At 39.7% G+C, this 23,900-nt stretch overlaps 2 protein-coding genes across 4 annotated transcripts in view; one reads left to right on the top strand and one right to left on the bottom strand.

Annotated features, from left to right (window-relative positions):
• Window positions 1-23,900, top strand: part of fam167b (family with sequence similarity 167 member B) — a 679,430-nt gene that overhangs the window by 232,441 nt on the left and 423,089 nt on the right. The window lies entirely within an intron of this gene.
• Window positions 1-23,900, bottom strand: part of arhgef10 (Rho guanine nucleotide exchange factor (GEF) 10) — a 135,182-nt gene that overhangs the window by 60,972 nt on the left and 50,310 nt on the right. For all 3 annotated transcript variants that reach the window (XM_049463559.1, XM_049463558.1, XM_049463560.1), the window contains 11 exons: window positions 23,078-23,189; window positions 21,432-21,544; window positions 21,223-21,300; window positions 20,916-21,095; window positions 19,944-20,060; window positions 19,405-19,497; window positions 18,561-18,731; window positions 15,479-15,624; window positions 13,063-13,253; window positions 1,685-1,800; window positions 386-513 (listed from right to left, as the gene is read on the bottom strand). In XM_049463559.1, the coding sequence (XP_049319516.1) occupies window positions 386-513; window positions 1,685-1,800; window positions 13,063-13,253; window positions 15,479-15,624; window positions 18,561-18,731; window positions 19,405-19,497; window positions 19,944-20,060; window positions 20,916-21,095; window positions 21,223-21,300; window positions 21,432-21,544; window positions 23,078-23,189 (1,445 nt within the window). The remainder of the gene's footprint in view (window positions 1-385; window positions 514-1,684; window positions 1,801-13,062; window positions 13,254-15,478; window positions 15,625-18,560; window positions 18,732-19,404; window positions 19,498-19,943; window positions 20,061-20,915; window positions 21,096-21,222; window positions 21,301-21,431; window positions 21,545-23,077; window positions 23,190-23,900) is intronic.

The following is a 23,900-nucleotide window of genomic DNA, read 5'->3' as shown; positions in this document are numbered from 1 at the left end:
GAGACCTATAGTATTTCACAAATAACGAGAAAAAGTGGATTTTAGGATACCTTCAATTCATTAAAGCACACAATTAATTTGGAATCATACTGCATTATTCTTTTTTAGCGCAAATTAACTACGCCACCAAGTTTGACCCCAACTTCCACCTTAATCTGCAGTGTTACACGACCTTTGTCCTGGTTGTATTTTCAGTCTGTGGAGCTGCTGTGTTTTTTCATTGCTAAGACAGATATACACCAAAAATGTACCTGTTGATGGGGTGCATGATGGCAATGAGCATAGCAACACGCTTTGCCCAGGGTGTAAGACAGTGTCTTAAGTGATTCTGTGTGTGCACAAGTGTGTGTGTGCAGTCACAAGTTCATCATACGGTCATACATACTTGTCCTGTTTCCCCGGTAACTGTAGTTGGATACGGCAGCGGTCTGCAGCCCTGATCTCCTCTTCTTTCTTAAGGATGAGACGCTGAAGACCTGAGACCCAGTCTTGTGCTACTGTCCCATTTACATTCTATAACACACACACACACACACACACACACACACACACACACATGTACACACGTACACACACAAAATAAAAGAGATACAGTAACTACTGTTAAAAAGTATTTCTGTCCTCAACAGTTCTCTTCCTATTGATATGTTATATAGAAGTGTGCAATTTCCAAATGATTGTGTAGCCAATCATGAAATGATGTTTTCTGACTCTCTGGATCAATCAGTATACTGCAACATACCGTATTCTTCGCAATATAAGGCACACTTAAATGTATGAATTTTAGCAGTCAGGTTGTAAGGAGCAGTAAAGCCGCTCGGCTGAAGTACAGCGTTATACAGGGGAGCAATTTCCCCGTTCAAAGGTGAGTATTATCGGCCTGTAGCCTGCTGCTAACCTTGGCTAGCACTGCTAGAGCAGCATTAGCATTAGCCACTAAACGCACTAGTTCTTCCATCACTCAGAGGTGAATATATCAGCTGTAGTGAGCGTGTTTACAGCGTTAAAACAAGCTACGTGGGTCGAACTGCAAGCTAATATCACCCTGGCTTACCAGAACACACAAGTTTCCTCAGTGTAGCTCTGTTGGGTGGCATTAGCGGCTAACTGCTAGCAGTTAGCCGCTAATGCTAATGTTTAAGCCTTAGTGCTGGAGAAATTAGCCTTAGTGCTGGGCTTTACTCACCCAAATAAACAGGATTTTATTTCAGGAGAGAAATCGGTGTAAATTAATCAGCGCTCCTATGACTCTAAAAGAAAGTCTTTTTTTTATGATAGTTTTGTTTACATAGCTTAGCTTTACTTCACTTAGTTAGCTACCCCCCACCACCACCACCCAGCAGCAAGACCTGCTGAATTAGAAGTTCTCTTAAAATGTGCCCTACAATCCGGTGCGCTTTATGTTTGAATATAGTCCAGAAAAAAGACAGACATTCATTAATAGTGCACCTTATAATCTGTTGCGTCTTATTGTGCGAACAATACTGTACAATATGTAACTTGATCATGATGTGTTACATCAGGGAATGGTTTGGGAACACCCAGAACTGTATAAGTTGTGAGGTGTTATCTTGTGAGTGAGAGAGCGAACACTAAACAACATTTCTAACAACAGAACTTTTTAAACAAAGGTGCAATTCATCTTTTTTTTAGATTCTTCCATTAAAACATTTGTATATCTGACCTGGTAGTTTCCCTTGAGGCTGCCGATCATGGAGGAGATTTGATTGACGAGGCCGAGATCGTGGATCAGGTTCTGCAGGTCCTGATAAAGCTGGCCTGGACCCACATATAACTTATCTGCAAACATAAACAGGATTGAATCAATAATCTGTTCTTTACTGTTGTAACTAGCTGTGTTATTTGTAGATGTACAAAGTACTAGATTTACAGACTAAAGTAAAATTACAAGTTCTCTTAAAACAGTGAACAGAGAAATTTAAGTGTTCTTTAAGGTCCACGCTTAAGTTTTGCTCTGTTAGTAGTGCCAGTAATTTATTGTAAAATGAAGTACTGTACTGTGTTATTTGTGTAATTTTTACAAAAAGCAGTGGAAAGTTTTCAGAGCTAAAGGCAAAATGGGTTATAATGTGGGTTTGGAATGATTCCTAACATTTTTATAATGGTAACAAGTAACAATGCAGAACATAAACAATGGTTTAAATTAAAAGTATTAAAGGAGTTAAAGTATAACTCCAGTTACAGCACGTTAGTACAGTAGTGAAGTACTTCTACTTGGTTAGTATACATATCGGTTTATTTTATTTTAAGTGTCTTAATGAATTATTACACATAAATCTAAATAAATCATGTTTTCTTTTTTAAGTAACTTTTATGTAAACTAATAGATAATAATAGTATTTTTCCCAAAAGGGAGAAATGGTGGACATATGGTTATTCGTTGGAAGAGCTCACTAATTTAAAAGTATCGTAATACAAATACATTTATTTACAGCTAGTTTTTAGCAAGAATTACCAAATAATCCTTAAAATAAAAAGAAATAATAATTGGGTGGTCCATAACCCACTGTACACATCTGAAAATAAACCCATGATTTTAAAAAATGTACAGTCAGTAGGTGAGATTAATAGGGAAGTGATCTACCAGAGATTCTGCTTTACTCCTGGATTTTTATAGACTTTACTGGACAGAACTAAGCAGATCAGCCGGGGTGTGTGTCTCAAGATAAAGCAGGGCTTTATGTGGGTTTCTCATCTTGCGATTGTGAGCATGTGAGTGAAAGAGAATGAGATACTGAGATGATGCTGGATTCAGTCGATTTTCGGCTACAGTGTGCTCTTCTGTCTCTGACTGAACAGCACTGAATTGTCTCAGACTAGGTTTTTAGTGCAGAAACACTGAATAGTTTGTCTCTGTAAATAGACAGGCACGCACACACACACACACTCACACACACACACACACACACACACACACACACACACACAGAAACGTCTATTCAACATAGTCTAAAAGTGTGTAAGCAATACTAACCAACAGTAACTCGCCTATTAACAGACCAGCAGGTTATATTATATTATAAAAAAAAACATTAAATATATTTGTGTTAATTTATAGATTATACTACTGCCCAAGAACATGTTCTTAATAATTCCATTACAAGATGGTGGTGTACCATATCGTATCATGCTCTGTAATTAATAGTATCCTCTGTAATGTTTTTTAAAACTACAAAAAAATAAAATGTAACAATAGTATACTTTTTGAACGCAATCTATTTTTTTATATTTGTTTTGATACTTATCACTGTTTATCGAAAGATTTTGAGTTAAACGTGAGAACGTAAAAAAACGATCTGTTTGGTTATTAAAACACTGCTAAAAAGTTAAAATAGCTCCATTGCTGCTCTGTTTGTAGCTGCGCTGTTTGGCTTGTAAGCGCTGCATCGTTGCTGGATTCACTGTATATGGAGGAGTAATACATGGAGAGCTTCGGTTACAGTGCATTACCGGCTGATAACGGCACTCATTGAACACCTCTCAGCCAATCACATTGCAGGGTCGGAACTAACTGTGGTATAATTTTAAATATTTTTTCACGTAACACAAGCACCTTGAAATACTGTGATAAAATGTTTTTGCTGATATTGTTATTTTAGTTTAATTTAATGTGTTTAAAAATTAAACCAAAATTAAACACTTAGAAAACCTAACTTGCTTTTCATGTGTCAGTAATGTTATTTTAGCAGTAAAATGAAACGTATAGTTAGTATAGGTTGGGTGAATAATGCTGTTGTGGTGGTGCTCTTATTAAAAAGCTCTTAAGCTCCTCAGAAGCGCTGGTGGTTCCAGATCTGCATTCAGTGCTGTTTTAACTCTAAAAAACAATAAACATGGTGAAGGTGGCCTTTAGTGAGGCAGTGTTCACTTCTGCATGGCTGCACTGGAGAGGGCTTTAAAAGCTGGCAGCATTTCCCTGACTACAGAATCAGTGCCTTCCCATTTCACTCGGACAGAAACAGCTAGCCTGGCACACACTGTCCTCTCTCTGTTCTTCAGCGTCTGATTACCAGAGCTGCTGAATTAACATGTTTATTAATAAACATACATATAAAAGATGTAATGTGGATGGGATATTTGAGATAAATGAGCTGAACTGCTGATAAGGTGCAGTTTAATCTGATATATTAGCCAGATAATATACTGCTATGAACAAACGCTGTCTCTGCTGCTCCATGCGGTTTACACAATAAGAGTGCGGTATGTGCAGCGTTCACTGCTCTCAGCCATGCGACTCCATTTACTACACTGACATCAATGTACTCAATGTACCAATGTACCCATGTGGTTTATTGGTACACATTTTGGTGCATTAAGGTTTGTGTCTGTGTAAAAAATCAAACCAAACAGAGAGAGACACGCTCCAAACTTATCAACTAATTCAGACCATAGAAACCAAGCTGAGATGTTTACAATAAAGTAAAAAAAATAATAATAAGTTTCCTGTACCTAATTTGTCATTTATTATTTATTCCATCACCCCAAGTTGGCTTTATCTCTCCTGAAACATACAAGTATTTACTAGTATTCTAATTTTAAATGTGGTCACCAACATTTAATATTTGCTATATTTGCTAGAATAGAAACACATTGCACATTTAACTGCAACCGAATTAGTTTTATATCAAAAACAATGACTACAGGGTTCTTGCATCTTTGCATTTTAAAAGTCAAATTTATTGCTTTTTAAGACCTTTTTAAGACCTCAATAAATATGATTTAAAAATTTTATAATTTATTGTATTGGAAACCAGTACGTTAGCTAGCTTGCAGCTATTGATAGCTAGCTCCCCGTTAACCTAAGTTTTCTCATCGGTAACATAGGTTAGCGGAGAGCTAGCTATCATTAGCTGCGAGCTAGCTAAGTTCTTTCCTCGGTAATGTAGCTAGCTCGCCGCTAATGTTAGCTATCTCTCCACTAACCTCAGTTCTCTCCTCGGTAACGTAGCTTTCTCGCAGCTAATGTTAGCTTGCTTTCCGCTAACCGTAGTTCTTTCCTTGGCATTGTAGATAACTCACTGCTAACGTTAGTATGCTAGTTAGCTCGCTGCTAATGTTAGCTAGATTAAGGCCACTGTATTTTCCCACTGGCATTAAACGCCCAGTCTGAAAATTGAAAACCTAAGACATTCTATATGGATTAGTATTAATTATTATTAATTAATTAGTATCATTGTTTTTAGATGTACACAGACACTGCTTCTACAGATACAGAGTGTTGGGATTGTGTGTGTGTGTTTGTAAATAAATTTATAACCGTGTACGAATGTGGGAATGTGTGTGTGTGTGTGTGTGTGTGTGTGTGTGTGTGGTCTCTAACGAGGACAGTTAAAAGCATTGACTGTCTACTGCATGGTGGGAAGGACAGCAACAAATTACCCCAACAATACAGAGTCCGGTCAGACAGAAGTATCAGACAGAGGCAAGCAGCACAGTACAAATAACTAAAGTCCCCATTCATTACACAGCAGACGCCCTCTCTTCTCTCTCCAGATCCCTCCTCTCACCCCCTCACTGTGCTGCTGGATATAAACCAGCCACTAAATACTGCTCAAGTCAAGAGTCTGATCACAGTTTCTTCCACCCCGTCCCCCTGTTTTCCCTCGCTGACTGTTATTTATACAATATACTACACTCATCACATTCCTCCACCCCAGCTCAGTGTCGCACTGCTCCTTCAAGCACGAATATGAGTTATATACTAATAAAAGCACCCTGATTTATCACAGATTCATATCAATGTGTGTTAAACTTTACAAGAATGAGGAGGAAAAGGGAAACCTACAGTAAAACAGATGTGCAGGCAGATGCCATATCTGTTACAAAATAAAGAGCAAGAAGTAGCAGGGTATAGCAGAGTATACTATATATTTTATATTGTATAAACATTTTCAAATTCATTTTAGCCGATGGGAAAATGAACGAATAACTGGGATAGACTTCTAAAAAAAAAAAAAAAAAAAAAAGAAAGAAAGAAAATCCACATGCATCATACCAGCATCTTTAAATCAGAATAAAAACCTGAATTAAACAAAATACATTAACATTAACCTAAACCCTTAAACATATATGTATATGCTGTTCTTGTGCTATTCTGCCTGGAAAAAATATCATCTGGTATAAGGACAGCACTTTATCAGAGAAGCTGCTGATGCTCCTTATTGTTTTAGTGTTGTTTTTTTTTATATAAAATAGAAAAACAACAGCAAACAGACAAAGCATTTGCAATTATTCAACTAGAAAAGAGACTAATGGAACTGCATGATTGATCCAGAGCTCGGATGAAAGTTTCCTTCGTCCGCCAGACAAGCCCAGACTTGGTTCTGGGTGCAAAACCATTTATTTGGAACAAGTAACTAAACACTCTAAAACACTGAAACACTGGATACAAGGAGCCAAAATAATTCCAAATCAGTAAAGCCCTTTAACTATTTCAATACTGTAGCTTATATGATAATAATGCACAATGACTTTCGGAATGTTTTATTTGTTAACTGAAGAAAGAAAGATATGTGACTTTATCACAGCTATTTTTTTTTTTTTTTGGCTTTCAGAATAACATATTATATTTTGCTTAGTACATTTGAGAAACATTACTTTGAATACTTTGAGTATTTTAGATCAGTTTTTAGTGTTTATAACTGTTCTAAAATATTTAGTTTTTATACACTAGTGATGCCACAACACAAGGAGGGTAAAGACTAGCACACGCCTCCTCCGAAACATGTGAAGTCATCCAACGCCTCTTTTCAAACTGTTGCTGATGCAACATTGCCAAGTAGTATCACACAAGCTCAAAGGAAAGCGCAACGACTCGGTTCTGATACATCAGCTCACAGTTGCTTGTGCTGATCAACATCACCCTAGGAGTGATGAGGAGAAAGAGCACAATCTACACACCCAGAGAGAGCAAGGCCAATTGTGCTCTCTCGGGGCTCTTGTAGCTGACAGCAAGCTGCATAACCAGGATTTGAACCAGCGATCTCCCGATACATGTGGCATAGATTTAGACCGCTGGACCACTTGGCACCTCAATATTTTTTTTTTATGAAACTTATGAAAAGTCCAGAGTTCGTTAGCAACGTTAACCTAGCATCTCCAATAGGGTGTTTCCCACGATAACGATAAAATCCGATACTACAAGTGCTAGTTGTATCTCATCCCATTACCAGCATTAGTTTCACAGAATTTTACATCCAATATTCCTTACCGCAGATTTACTCTATTTTTTTTATTATAGCGCCACCACATGAGTAAGGAAGCAATAACTTTAGCAAAACAAATTGGGAACAGAGTCGAAAGTTGAATATTGAAAGTTGCGAAACAATACAATATTTTGCTAAATTGATTTATTGCAATGCAGATATACTGCAATATCAATTTATTGCGATGTACATATACTGCAATATCAATATACTGCACTATCGATATATTGTCCCACCCCTAGCAGCCATACTGGTTCCATTTTTCAGAAAGGTTCTGTAACGTTCTCACGGACATTTCCACTCCCTCCAGCGCTTCATTCTCCTGGGGTAATGAGGTGGGACGGCAGAAAGGGAAAGAAAATCAGGGAGACGGAGGGACAGGAGGAGGAATTTTGGCTGTGGGAAAGCTCTTGGATCTCCTCCGCTACTTGACACTCCAAGCTGTGCAAAGACCCCCACCCCCCCCACCACCCCACCAAAAACCAACTCACAAAGCCCCTGTGTTCCGTAACCATGGCAATGGCTCGAGCCTTTTTTGAGCATAGACTAGGAGGTTTGTGTTTTTTTTTTTTTTTTTCGTAGATCTTCTAACCCTGCAGTGCTGCACTGAACAGAGCCGAGCCATTTCTGATCTCTACAGTGACACTATGCTGAAACCACTCATGTACTACTGTATATCAACACACATAATATTGGGAGACTTGCTCATCTAGGCATCACTTCTTAACATTTCTTAACAAAAATACTTTATTAAAGGTCTCCTTCGCTAAAGTCCAGTTAAAGTCTTTTTCTTGTTTTTATTTAAGTTGTATATGATGCTACACATAAAACTGTTCCTCAACTTCCATTGTCCGCAGTAACTAGTAAAAGAAAATATTCAGAAAAATTAGTCAATCAGGAAAAGCACCGTGTCTACGTCAACCCGTGATTTCATGGCCTCGCCCACCTTGGCTTAAAATCGCCCACAGACAGAGCTGAAGTATTATTTATGCAAATATCACATCAGTGTTATATGCTTTGCCCAGTAATTCAGAGCTAAGGAACAAATGGTTAGAATTTATCTTTGGAACACCACCAGTGAAGTACAATTGAGATAGGTAGGTGTCTGTTTAAAACAGTTCTGTTAACACTAGTTAAAAGTAAAAATCCACCCTGGGATTTTGTTCCAAATGCCTCTCTGCTACGGCTCAGCCAACAAAACCACGGGGTGGAAATTTACTTTCTGGAACTGGACTACCCACCTCTGTGTGAAACTATAGGTTTACATAGGATCTCCATTGGATTTGGTGTTTTATAGAGATTCTTAGACTAGGTCAGTAGCTGAACTGCACTTAGCAGGGCATTACACATGTTGTAAAGTTGTCTGTCTTGCTGCCTCACAGTGCTCTTAGCCAATTAGAGGTGATATGTTTGCATGTATAAATATTCATGAGCAAAAGCCGAAGGCCATAGCCTTATGGGCACCTCCCCTGAAATGCTTCAACAAACATTTTTGAAAGATTGGGTCCCTCTCAGGAGCTCAGTGAATTCCAGCTTGGTACTGTTTTAGGAACTAATCAAATTATCTGGGGTTGCTGCAGTTGGTCTGCAGGTTTAGGTTCAGCAACAGTATGTGCTGAAAGAATGAGGTCAGCTGACTACCTGAATATACTGAATATAGACCAGGTTATTCCACCAATGGATTTTTTTTCTTCTCGATGGCTCGGGCATGAGGCTACTATCATCAATGCTGCTGTAAAAATTATTCCAGCAACACTGGATTGATAAATAAATCTTGTGACATTGCAGAAGCTTATTAAAACAATGCCACAGCAAATGTGTGCTGCAATCAAATCTAAAGGTGAACGGAATATTAGTGTGTGACCTTTATTTATTTTTTATTTTTTGGCCGTGCAGTGTATCTAAATAACTTTATTTACATTTTAATCATCTACTTATGTTAACACTTCAAATCTAGAAACTTCAAAACTAGAATCCCCTTTAAGTCTATGCAGCAGATCATTCTGTAACAAAGACTCTCATTAAACTGGACTGCAGTGTGTCCTGGTTGCAGTGTATGAGTAATCCACAGTGAAATGCAGGGTGAAGACACAGCTTCGCCTACGCTTCTGCTCGTCTCTACAATTCTCTCTCTCAAACATCTCTCGTTTCCACTCTTTTCCTTTTAACCTTTACTCAGTATATCCTTATCTGCTTCTCTCAGTCTCTTCCCAATCCTCCTACCTATCAGCACAGGGTTAGCAATACTCTGACCTAAATTCTTTATCAGTCTTAAAAACATGGTCAGAATAAGGATCTTGGTCTTATATTTAACTTTTATTTAAGCTGAGAACCCCTGAAGTGTCTCTGATCACATTTCACTGAGGTGTATGATTAAGCTTCTCAGACAGCCGGCTTCAGATGTGCTGCAGAATGCATCAGGCATCAGGCAGGCTACAGACTCTGCAGGAATACTGATCTGACTGTTAGCAATCCTGCACAGATCTTCACAGATCATGCAAGCAGCAGGGCAGGGTTGCCAGCACCGTCGATACTCAATCAAGATTTCACAGTCATTCCAGCAGTGCATTTAATACGTGGGCAGTGGGAAAAGCAATCTGAGCGCGCAGATGGTAGAGCTCGAGGTCCAGTAACAGATTTCACACTGACGCTCCAAAGTTTCACAGAGCTTCACTTCGATGCAGATCACATGATCCAAAATTACACAAGCATTTCTATTAGCAGTGAGCAAAACCAATCAGCAGCATAGAGAATCATAGGAGCTTACTGATAAAGCAGCACTATTTATTATTAAACAGCAGAACAAGTTTGCAGAGCTGCATTAACTGCTACATACATTAGTATTAGCCAAAGACACAGAATTAGCTTGTAGTGCTTTACTAACTGATAATTCAACAGTAGACTGAAGAACTGCTTTAGCTTGTCAACAGCACCTAGAGCAGGTAGAGCAGCACTAGCTTGGAACATCAGCATCAGGGGGAAAGCAGCACTAGATGAAACAGCTGTACTAACTGGTACACCAGCATTAGCTGGAAGAAAAACACCAGTTGGTAGAGCAGCACTAGCTTGGAACATCAGCATCAGCTGGAAAGCAACACTAGATAGAACATCTGCACTAACTGGTACATCAGCATTAGCTGGAAGAAAAACACCAGTTGGTAGAGCAGCACTAGCTTACAGATCAGCACTAACTTGTAGACCAGAACTAGACTTGAGAGCAACACTAGCTTGCAGATCAGTATAAAGACTTGCTGATAGAGCAGCACTAGTTTGTACAGTAACACTAACATAGAAGAGCAACAGTTTGTAGAGCAGCAGTAGTTTGTAGAGAAGCAATAGCTTGTATAAAATGGAAGAAAAACACTTGTTTAAAGAGCAGCACTAGCTTGTAGACCAGCAATAAATTGTAGAGCAACACTAACATGTAGAGCAGGACTACCTTGTAGATCACTACGAATCAAAGAGAAACACTACCTTGCTGAGCAACACTAGCTTGTAGAGCAGCACTAACATGTGGAGCAGCACTAGCTTGTAGATCCATGGAGAAACACTTGCATATAGAGAAGCACTAGTTTGTACAGCAGCACTAACGTAGAAAAACAACAGCTTATAGAGCAGCACCTGCTTACAGAACAGCACTAGTTTGCAGGTCAGTATAAAATGGAGGAGAAACACTAGCTTATAGAGCAGCACTGGCTTGTACAGCATCACTAACATAGAAGAGCTTGTAGAGCAGCACTAGCTTGCAGATCAACACAAAACAGTGGAGAAACACTTGCTTGTAAAGCAGCACTAGTTTGTACAGCAGCATTAACGTAGAAGAGCAACAGCTTGTAGAGCAGCACTAGCTTGCACAGCAGCACTAGCATAGAAGAGCAACAGCTTGTAGAGCAGCACTAGCTTGCACAGCAGCACTAACGTAGTAGAGCAACAGCTTGTAGAGCAGCACTAGCTTGCAGATCAATATAAAACAGAGGAGAAACACTTGCATATAGAGCAGAACTAACTTGTAAAGTAGCACTAACATAGAAGAGCAACAGTTTGTAGAGCAGCAGTAGGTTGTAGAGCAGCAATAGCTTGTACATCAGTATAAAATTGAAGAAAAACACTTATTTATAGAGCAGCACTATCTTGTTGAACAGTACTTTCTTGTAGACCAGCAATAGATTGTACAGCAGCACTAACATGTAGAGCAGGACTACCTTGTAAATCAGTATAAAATGGAGGAGGAACACTCGCTTATAGAGCAGCACTTGTTTGTACAGCAGCACTAATGCAGAAGAGCAACAGCTTGCAGACCAGCAGTAGGTTGTAGACCAGCAATAGCTTTTTCATCAGTATAAAATGGAAGAAAACACTAGTTTATAGAGCAGCACTATCCTGTAGAGCAGTACTAGCTTGTAGACCATCAACAGATTGTACAGCAGCACTAACATGTAGAGCAGCATTATCTTGTAGAACAGTACTTGCATGTAGAGCAGCACTATCTTGAAGATCAGTATAAAATGGAGGAAAACACTTTTCTAACAGAGCATCACTAGTTTGTACAGCAGCACTAACATAGAAGAACAACAGCTTGTAAAGCAGCAGTAACTTGTACATAAGTCAAATATTTATCTAATCTAATCTTTATTGGCTCTAGGTGAAACAACAATTGCAGATAGAGCAGCATACACTGGTAGAACCCCACAAGCTGGTAGCCTGCACCAACTGGAAGTGAATTAGCAATTGGAGTAAACTAGCTGCTCTAATTTGTAGAGCAGAACTAACTGGAAGAGCTTACAGAGCTGCAAAAGCTGATACATTAGAATTAACCAGAAGAGCAGTACTATAGCTTGTAGAGCAGCTAATACGGAGCTTGATGGAATCTTTATGGGTTAGTGGGTCAGAAGAAGAGAGCGCCTGGGGGAAAGAATGTATTTAATTTCCTGCTGGAGGCAAAGAGCACGCTACCAACTCTATGAAGTGGTACGACCTGAATATTGTAAATAATCAATAGTTATGATGTTACAGGAAGATGGGATATATAGAAAATCATCCAGTTTCGATTGAGAGAGTTATGAACAAAGTAAAGCTTGGTCTAAAATATGTTAAGTACGTGTAAAAAGAATCCCTGAACCAGTGGAAGAACTGTTGTGTGTGTGTGCACTGTGCTTCAGTCTGAATGTTTCAGCATTGCTCACAGCACAATGTAAACTTACTCCTGAGGCACATCTAGTGATTTACCTATGAAACAGGAAATGAAAGCCAGTGACACGAATGAATGAAATGCAGAACAGATGTGCTCACATGCTGGTGTTTAGGAGTTGGGGAGTGAACTACAGATAATTCTGCTGCTATGAGCACAGTCCATCTACCTACAGCCCACCAGACCCTTAAGATACACACTTTAGAGGGACATACTTTAGTCAAAAGCACTTTAGTACAATTTATGCTACAATAAGAAAACAACGAACCAATGAACTTAGCTCCAAGTTTGAACACAGTAAACTATTAAGTCATTGGAACTAGGACTGGGTGATAAAATTAAGAACTCGTATCTTGATATGTATAAGAAAAATGACAGACAAAGGGGACTTTGATAAAACAATGACTGGCAAAATAATTAACAGCAAAGTGGAGATCCAGTTCCTTTAAAGAGTGTCAACTGTACCAAGAATCCACTAACTGAGAAGCTAAACGTTTATCAGCAAATATACTAAAGATACACTGAATATTTGGCAACCAAAATTATTATTCAGAAAATGGCAAAAAATATAAAAAATCCACTGCTGTATATTCAAGTGCTGTATACACTGCAGGGAGAAAGGGAGGTTGTTTATCTGTAAAGACGTACTTGGCTTGGCGTTGATGACAACTTTGTCTCCAGAGTGAGGAGCCGGGAATCGGGCAGAGTCTCCGATCTCTTCTGAGGAGCCGAACTCCACCAGCTCCACCAGGCTCAGAGGAACGCTCCATTTCAACAGAAAGTGCTGGCCTGAAGGAAGTCCTCCACTTATAACACCACCTACAACTTCCTGAGGAGATCTGCAGAGATCAGAGGAGGAAGACCGGTTCATATATTTATTTATATAACCGCCAATATATTACACATTCAGATAACACACACAGACATATACACACACACAGAGACCCACACACACAGACATATACACACACAGAGACCCACACACAGAGACCCACACACAAGAGACCCACACAGTGTGTGGGTCTCTGTGTGTGGGTCTCTGTGTATGGCACACACAGAAACCCACACACAGAGACCCACACACAGAAACACAGAGAGAGAGAGAGAGGCACACAGAGAGAGACACACAGAGACCCACAGAGAGAGACCCACACATAGAGACCCACACACAGACAGAGGCACACAGACAGAGGCACACAGACAGAGGCACACAGAAAGAGAGGCACACAGAAAGAGAGGCACACAGAAAGAGAGGCACACAGAAAGAGAGGCACACAGAGAGACCAACACAGAGAGAGGCACACAGAGAGACCAACACAGATTCACACACAGTGACACACACACAGAGGCACACAGACAGAGGCACACAGAAAGAGAGGCACACAGAAAGAGAGGCACACAGAGAGAGGCACACAGAGAGACCAACACAGATTCACACACAGTGACACACACACAGACAGAGGCACACAGACAGAGGCACACAGACAGAGGCACACAGACAGAGGCACACAGAAAGAGAGGCACACAGAAAGAGAGGCACACAGAGAGAGGCACACAGAGAGAGGCACACAGAGAGACCAACACAGATTCACACACAGTGACACACACACAGACAGAGGCACACAGACAGAGGCACACAGACAGAGGCACACAGACAGAGGCACACAGAAAGAGTGGCACACAGAAAGAGTGGCACACAGAAAGAGTGGCACACAGAAAGAGTGGCACACAGAAAGAGTGGCACACAGAAAGAGAGGCACACAGAAAGAGAGGCACACAGAAAGAGAGGCACACAGAAAGAGAGGCACACAGAGAGAGGCACACAGAGAGAGGCACACAGAGAGAGGCACACAGAGAGACCAACACAGATTCACACACAGTGACACACACAGAGAGAGAGACACAGAGAGACACACACATGCACACACAGAATCACACACAGTGACACACACAGACACACAGAGAGAGAAACACAGAGACCCACACATAGAGAAAGACACACAGAGAAAGGCACACAGAGAAAGGCACACAGAGAAAGGCACACAGAGAAAGGCACACAGAGAAAGGCACACAGAGAAAGGCACACAGAGAAAGGCACACAGAGACCTGCACACGGACACAAACAGATAAAAACAGATAAAAACAGATAAACACATAGAAACACAGACACAGAAACACACAGACTCACACACCGACACAAAGAAACACATACACACAGAAACACACACATAGAAACACACATACAAAGACACACACACAGACACAGACAGACAGACAGACACTGGCACAGGCAAGGACAGAGACCCACGCATAGACAGAGACCCAAACACAGAGACCCACACAAAGAGAGAGACAGACAAATACACACACATAGAAACACAAACACACAGATACACACGTACAAAAACACACACAAAGACACAGACAGACAGATACACAGACACTGGCACAGGCACGGACAGAGACCAACGCAGAGGGACCCACACACAGAGACAGACATACAGACACACACACAAACACAAACACAGAAACACAGGAACAATCACACAGGAACAGTCACACAGGCACACAGACACATAGAGATCCACAGACACACACACACAGACACAGACACACAGACACACACACAGACACACACACAGACACACACACACACAGACACACACAGACACACACAGACTGCCTTTCAGGAAGGTCTCTGGCACTTGGAGTTAAAGGCAGGATGGATATCTGTGCTGTGGGTCTGCAGTGAACTTAAAGCAGAGTCTGCTTTGACTGCAGCAGAGAACAGTCATTAAATCCATTAATGAGGAATTGATTGCTCCAGAATTAGATACAACTTTCCCTAACTGTCAAATGTAAATGTCCTGGTTGTATTTTTTGCAGCCTCTCCACTCACAGTAAATCACAGTCAGCCTAAAGCTGGGGAGCAAAGCCTGCTGAGGTGGGGATAATTACAGGCATGAGTGTGTGTGTGTGTGTGTGTGTGTGTGTGTGTGTGTGTGTGTGTGTGTGTGTGTGTGTGTGTGTGTGTGTGTGTGTGTGTGTGTGTGAGGTCTCTCACCGCAGGTTGGGCGTGGCACACATGAGCACGTCGTTGAGTAGGAACAGTCGTCGCTCTTTGGTCTTGATGATTTCACCGCGGTCGTTATACACCGTCTCGACCACATCATCAGAGCGGATCAGATACCTGGAGCCGCTGCTCAGGAGCTGGAATGTGTGAGAGGGAGAAAGTAAATGCCAGTTCAGCAGGTGACAGAGCTAAATGATATGGACGATATATTTCTTATAACAATACAATTCTAAACTTCAGTGGATACAATTTAATAACAATATTAATACGAATACAAAAAAAAATATCAAACAGAAACAATAAACCAAAAAAAAATAAATCTGAATGAACTCTGATTAAATTACGACTAATTGCACTTTTCCTTATGGCTTGAGAATTGAATATTTTAAATTTAAATGTAAATGAAAAAGAATGTTTAAGATTAAGAAAAGGCAGATTACAGTGAAAGTTGGAGTCAAACTTGGTGTCGTGATTATCTTCAGTGTAAAAAAAATAATAACCCGTTACTGACTTTAACAGCTCTAATATTTACATACAGCTCTAGAAAAAATAAGTGACCACTTACGAGTTTCTTTGATTTTAAAAAATAAAAAAAAAACTAATATAATCAAGAGGAAGATGGATGATCACAAGCCATCAAACTAAACTGAACTGCTTGAATTTTTGCACCAGGAGTAAAGCAGCATAAAGTTATCCAAAAGCAGTGTGTAAGACTGGTGGAGGAGAACATGATGCCAAGATGCATGAAAACTGTGATTAAAAAACATGATTATTCCACCAAATTTAAATTTCTGAACTCTTTATGAAAACGTTATGAAAATGAACTTCTTTTGCATCTTTTTTATTATTTTAGTTATTTCTTATTTACTGCAAATAAATGCTCTAAATGACGATATTTTTATTTGGAATTTGGGAGAAATGTTGTCTGTGGTTTATAGAATAAAAGGACAATGTTTATTTTACTCAAACATAAACCTATAAATAGCAAAATCATATATATACACACACAGACTCACACACAGAGACTCACACATAGAGACACAGACACAGAGACACAGACACAGAGACACAGACACAGAGACACACACAGACAGACACACACACACACACACAGAGCGTTTAAGGTGAGGGTGCCGATTTCATGCCAGAGGCAGTGTAAAGTAATGCAGCAGAACAGCTGTTTTGACCATGAGAGAGAGAGAGAGAGACTAGCTGATGAATGTCTGAATACCAGACTCTCCCCCTGGAGAAAAACTCTCTCAAATATGTGCAGCATCTTTACAGCAAACACAGCATCCAGCACACACTGCCCTGCCAACCACACCGACAGATTAGAACAGCAGGAGCAGAGCACAGACTGCACCGCACTTCTTAACGCTGCTGTCTGGCTTTATTTGTCAGATTCTGAACCTCGGTTAATTAGAGAAATTAATTAGAGCAGGAGCCAGACTCTTTATGGGCTTTCTGTGCTGCTGGGATTACACCCTGCCAAACGACAATCTGGACATCAGCGCAACACACACACAAACACATTTCTTCCCATATAAAAAATGACAAAATTACAAATAAAACTCCCAAATAAAACAATAAAACAAGCATGCCCTCTTGATTTCTGTGAAACCCTTTATAACCACTTAGCCTTGGAGGAACAGTGTTTAGCATCATGTACCCATGTCCCTGTTATAACAAAGTAAGCCAGTGAGATATTAGCTAGCGGTTTGTCCCACGTAGCTTGTTTTAACATGCTAAACGCACCGGCTACAGTCCAATATACTCACATCTGAGCAGTGAAAGAGCTAGCGCTTAGCTTAGTTAGCTTAGCTTAGTTAATGCTGCTCCAGCAGTGCTAGCCGGGGTTATCAGCAGGCTACAGCCTGATAATACTCAACTGTGAACAGCGACTAGCGCTTAGCACAGTTAGAGGCCAATGCTAACACTGCTCCAGCCTTGGAGCATTAGCTTATACTGAGAGCATGGCCTATTGTGCTCTCTCAGACTCTGGCTGCTGATGGCAAACTTCATGACCTGGCATTTGATCACAGTGAAAACATCTTACTCTGTTAAACCATTAATCGACTTTAGATTAATTGTCGATCAAGAGGTTGCTCAAACAAAATGTATTACTCGCGATTAATCGCAAGAGGGCGCTACTGTAGTAACTTAAACAGAGCGTGAGAACGAGAGGTGAACACATCTCGCAAGAGACCAGGGTTGAAAACAAAATTTAGCGGGCAAAAAGAAGTGCAGTGTGGGACCATTTTAACATTGTTAATTTAGGCAAAGAAGTCAAATGTTCTCTGTGTAATGCAGTATTAAAATACAACAGTTCCATTAGCTCACTCAGTTTTCATTTGAACACCGTGCATGCAGCTGTCCTGCATGGCACCAGTGCACCTGGTCAACCAAAAATCACAGCTACACTGGGAGAGTGAGCGTCTGATGAGAAAAGGGCGAAGGGCATTGCAGAGAGGATATGCAGCATGATCCAGAGAGATTTGATGCCAATCAACACAGTTGACGGTACAGAGTTTCAGGATCTCATTGCGTTGAGGATAGTTGAGGATTTCCTAATTAATAGCCTAGATGCAGCTTCTTCATAATCTATAGGCTCAATAATATTCTGTTTGGCTCTCTATTTAATTTCTTTTATTCTTTTTTTTTCTTTTTTTAATATGTCTAATGTTACAAAAATGCAAAAACTGCGCCAGTCCTTAATTTATTTCTTTTTTTTTTAATTAAAGAATGTATTTTGTTATACCATAAAAGAAATGTCTGCTTTCTTGTCCTAATGCATAATTACTTGAAGGATATATAATATAATATAATACAATATAATTATCATAATATAATATATACTTGTTGAACTCAGTGTTTTAACTATTTAGCTGGTATTTTTAAAGGCCCTATTGAAACACTGAATTTCAGGTGAAAAACGTCGCTTATCAATTAATCGAAAGTCGATCGATAAGATCAATCAACTAATGATTAATGAATTAATCGATAATTTGCATCCCTATTCAGAACGTTTCAGAAATGCTGTCTCTTTGTGGCTTGTTTGCTTTTCTTCATGTACCTTGTTGAGGTAGCGCTCATTCATGGCCTTGGCGATGTGTCTGATCTCACAGCGCTGATCAGCTTCTCTCTTTTTCTCATTGAGTTTCTCAGCCAGAGTCTCCAGCTCAGTGAGAGCCATCTGCAGGGGCAGCCGATCAGCATGACCCACCGGAGTGTTCTTCAGCATGTCCTGTGCACACAAACAAGGGCATAATGCTTAGAACAGGGTTCTTTAATTCGGTTCCTGGAGCCCCCCTGTCCTGTAAATTTGTGGCTTTCCCTTCTTCTAACACACTTAACTTAACTAATCAGTGAACTGTGGGTGTGTGTGTTAAAGCAGTGTGCAATAGTTGTAGGTCGTGACAGGGCATGAATTATATGATTATATGGTGGAAAGTGGGAAAAGTGAGGAAAGTGCTCCCTCTGCTGGATGTGATGAGCTTGTGGGACAAAAAGATACAGGATCCAAATTCCTGCAGGCCTTTTTTTTTACATGATACTACAGGAGCTTTGTGTTTGTAACAAGGCAAAATGTACACAATGTAAGTTCCTATCATTTATTTATCCTGCCAACTGTTTGACTGGTATTTGTATTTGTCTTTTCTTGGTTTGGCCCCTGTGACAGTGAGGCTCAGCATCTATTTTATAAGGCTGCGAAATCTGCTTTTTTAGATGAATACTAAAGTGGTCTCAACCATGAAGAAAAATATATGGAGTCACATGGAAAAATGTTAAACAAATTTAATGACTTTCAGTTAACAACACTCCCCAGATGATGGTTATGATTACGTGAATATTTCATACCGTTGCAACCATAGTAGAGAACTGTAACTAATCTGTTGGTGTGTGTGTGTGTGTGTTACCTGTAGAAGTAGTATAAACTGGGGGAATCTCTGAATAGGTTTCATCATGAGACCATAGAGAGTGACCCGGTCACGGCTGCACTCCTGCCTTTGCTGTAAGACAGAAAAACACAGTCATAAAGAGCAATACTGAACTGCACTGATGTTTGTAACGATATTAAAAATCCTAATTCATAAATGTTTTTGGCAGACAAACATAAGATAAAAAAATTCAGACTCTATACGCCATACAACCACACTTGAGAGTGAAAGAGAGAGGAAGACTGCGCGAGTGGTTGAGAGACAGCACACATGCTAAACTATCAAAAACAGGCACATCATTTTTTAGAGTTGGTGCATTTTTGGGATCGAATTTCGGAACCACAAAAACAGTTTGACCTGAATTTAGTTTGATTGTCAACGTCCATGTCCACAGCTGATACAAACTACACAATAAAGACAACCAGCAAATCAGTGACCAGGCTGTACTCTCCTCAATAAATAAGGACACCAATAGTAAGCTGTAATCGTGTGTGTGTGTGTGTGTTTTTTTTTCTGACCTTAAGGAAGTCCAGGAAGCAGGGTTTAGATGCACAGGCTTTCTTCACCACCTGCATGGCTGTGCTGAAGTTATTCACATATTCACTGTAGGCATCAAGCACCATGGACTTGGAGAACTGAAACAAAGCAAAACACACTAAAAAAGGTCATGCAGAGCATTCAGACCCCATTATACACTAATAACAGGAATTAATTAGATTATTAGTTACAAAGTCCTACAGCAGTTTAGGGTCTGAAAGTCAGCTAAAGCAAGTGAAGAACTCTATGAACTCTAACTGCTTCCATTAGTGGCACTGCTATACTCTTGAATTTATAAGACCTATATGGAGTTATAAAAACTTTTTAAAAATTAATTTAAAAGCCATTTGACCAGTGGTAGGATGGTCCCCCCTTAAGTGTGAGTCTTGGTCTTCCCAAGGTTTCTTCCTCCTCCTCCAGCTCTCACAGCCCTCCTGTATTTTGTATTTTTCTATATTTAATGTTTTGTCTGATTCTTTGTCATATGATCATTTTCTGTAAAGCTGCTATGTGACAACACCAGTTGTAAAAAGCTCTATACAAATAAAATTGATTTCAATTAATTAAGAAAATTAAATTAATTACACAATTGCAGTAATTATTATTTTTTTTAACACTCAATCTTTTGACGATGGATATTTAAAGAAAAAATTAAAACAACAATATAAGATATTCACAGTAGGATATTATTTAGACTCAAATGTCAGTTGTTAGTTTAACTGCATCCTTTTTTTAATTTTGAACACAGATTCCACTTGAATTTAAAAAATGCAAATATAAAATGTAAATTGCATCAATGCAAAATATGAAAAAATTAACATAAACAGATGAATGAAACAGACAGAAGAGGAAAAATGGTAAAATTCACAGATGCAGAAATTCTAGCACGTGCCTGTCTGCTACCAGCTAACAGAATTTGGCAGTGGTTAGTAGTTAGTTTTTGTGAAACTAACCGAGGCTACAAACACGTCTCCGATGGTCTGCAGATTGTCCCAGTCTGCCACTCGGCTGGCCAGAGCGATCTGGAAGAGGGCGTGACACTGCAGGATCTCCCTCACGCGATAAAACACCATCTTACACTTTCTCTCACTCAGCATCCGCGGCTCGATCTCCAGCAGAGGCTTTTCATACTGCTGCAGGAAAAAACACCAAAATAACAAACAAACCTGAACAGCTGTACCTTCCTTTCATCTACAGATGCATCTTAACAAAATATGAATATCATTGAAAAAATTACACGGTTTTCAATGTCAGACTTACCTCAAGTATTCTCTTCAGTGCCTCCAAGTAGTTCTTCTCACTTTCTAATATTGATTCCAGAATGCATCTTCTGACCACCTGTTGGAAAGAAAACTCACATGAACCAGGTGAGTTGTTCATGTTTGTATTTGAATGAATACAACAGTGAGGGAAAAACTGTGCAAACGAAGTGAGGGTTTTCACAAAGTATTTTCACTGGAAAACACTACCTGTTGCTGAGAGAGGCCCTCGGGGGCGGGGCCTAACACTGGTTCCACATTAAAACACTCCACCTCGATAAAGAGCTCAGACTCTTCTTCCTCAAAATGGGACATCTTCCTCTCTGTCACACAGAAAAATATAGGAAACCAACAGAATTTAAAAACAGACAATATACAGAATAGTTCAGGTTTGGAGCCTTTTTTTCTCTAACAGAGATTACCTAACTTTTAGCAACGAATATCATTATTTTTAGACGATGTATGGTTTTAAAATCTGTAAAACAGGCCAATTTCAAACCCCCAAAACTGTTAAAGCACAGTTTTACCCAGCTTCAGTTACTCTGCTAAAATTCACATAAACCCCATTCACTGGAAAATACTAATTCTATGGAGGGTTACTTTGGAAGAATATAGAACATAAGGGTGAAAAGGCTTAAGCTATTACTAGGCAAGCCAGTGTACATATTTTTAACCCATTTCTTTATATTTACTATATACTTATCATACACCACCTGGCCAAAAGAAGTTGCCACCTGAATTTGACTAAGTAAATGATGTGGGGTTGATGCTGCAGTTCCTCTGCAGGTCTAGGTTCATCAACAGTATGTGCTGAAAGAATGAGGTCAGCTGACTACCTGAATATACTGAATATAGACCAGGTTATTCCATCAATGGATGATTTTTTCTTCCCTGATGGTACAGCCATATTCCAAGATGACAATGCCAGGATTCATGGGGCTGGAATTGTGAAAGAGTGATTCAGGGAGCATGAGATCATCATTTTCACACATGGACTGTTCACCACAATATCAGTCCTGATATTCAAGTACTGGCAAAAGAACAGGACTCTTTTGGGCAGAGAAATATTAACCTATCTACACTATGTCTAATGCCAAGCATGGGCTAGAGGGGAAAATGCCCCAAGTATTGAGCTGTGGAGCAGTGAAACTGCATTTTACTGGGTAGTAAAGACAGTTCCTCCAACAAAACGAGGATCAACTGCTTAATACCTTTGATTTTAGGGGAAAATAAAACAACCAATGAGCTCCCAATACTTTCATTCATATAGTGCAGAGGTCACTAATAGGCGGACCGCGGTCCGGGTCCGGACCCAAACGTTGTCCAATGCGGACCCAAACCTACTGAGAAGGATTTAACTGTATAGGTGCTTTGCGGCACAGTAAACTCACAGACCAATCACGTGTGGGGTAAGTTTACCAAAGTTTACCAGGGTCGCGGTACCGCTGCTCCGGCTGTTGAATTGCAACAGGGCCGTGAAAAAAACGCCTTTATAAGGACATAGAGAGCCCGAGAACGGGCAGAAAAACGAGAACGGGTTGAAACTAAAGTCACGCCGAGCGCGACAGAGAGAAAGACTGTAGGAATGTAAACAAAATCTGGCCAGAGAGGCATTTATTATTATTATTATTATTATTATTATTATTATTATATATTTATTTCATCATTCAGTTCAAACAACCTTACAGGATATAGCACTTAATTATAACACAAGTTAACAATCGGTCTGGACCTTGGCCTGTCGAACTTTTCTCTAACTGGACCATACTGAATTCTAATGAAATACCCCTGATATAGTGTATCTGTGTGAAAAAAGAAATGTAAGTGTGAGAAATGAGTTTGTACGATGCTTCTACCTTGGCAGAAAGACTTGGTCCGAATGAAGGACTTGCCCTTCTTCACTGCAGCTTTGGTTTTCTCCAGGCCGTCCTTGGTCCCGTGCTTAGCTGCCTTCACCAGCTTTTGCATCTGTTCCACAGTAATTAATTCTCATTAGTCCTGCAGTCTGCCAGCAGCGAACAGATAAGACAAATGCAAATGCAGACTCTTCCTGGGAAGCATTAGTCTTGTTACTGCATGTAATTCTAACTGTGGGCCACAGCACTGGAGGAATCCTGGAGAAGATCCCGTCTTCATTTAAATATGACATACAGTCATGAAAAAATATAAGAATGCCAATAAAAACCTTTGCGTTCTGGAAACTTATTTAATCAAATAAAAAAACTCAAGCCTTACTTTAACAATACAGAGAGATTAGGCTTATCTAACTAATAAACTAATACAACTGAAGAAATTAGTTTTAAACATAAGCTGTAAACAAACAATGTAACAAACAAAAATGTAAATTTCTTGTGAGGAAAAAAAAAATCCGTATTTTTGGCACTATTAGGTGGACCTGATTATAAGGCACATCATCAATAAACATCTATTTTCTGGTCTATTTTCATACATAAGGGACACCGGATTATAAGGCCCATTATGTGACACTAGTAAGGAACAGGGGTGTCGCCATGTTTTCCTTCTAATTCAGCAGGTCTCTCTAAAGCTAAGCTAAGTTAAGTTAACAAAACTGTAATTCTTCAACAAGCGCTGGATGTTAATCTATACAGACTTCTCTCCTGAAAACTGTTTATTTGGGTGAGTAAAGCGCTTCTGTTTATTTACAGTAAACTTAGATTT

This window comes from Astyanax mexicanus, chromosome 14 (assembly GCF_023375975.1).
Source record: "Astyanax mexicanus isolate ESR-SI-001 chromosome 14, AstMex3_surface, whole genome shotgun sequence".
Taxonomy (NCBI): domain Eukaryota; kingdom Metazoa; phylum Chordata; class Actinopteri; order Characiformes; family Acestrorhamphidae; genus Astyanax; species Astyanax mexicanus.
Note: the sequence above shows the minus strand (reverse complement) of the source record. Positions and strands in the feature narration are given on the sequence as shown.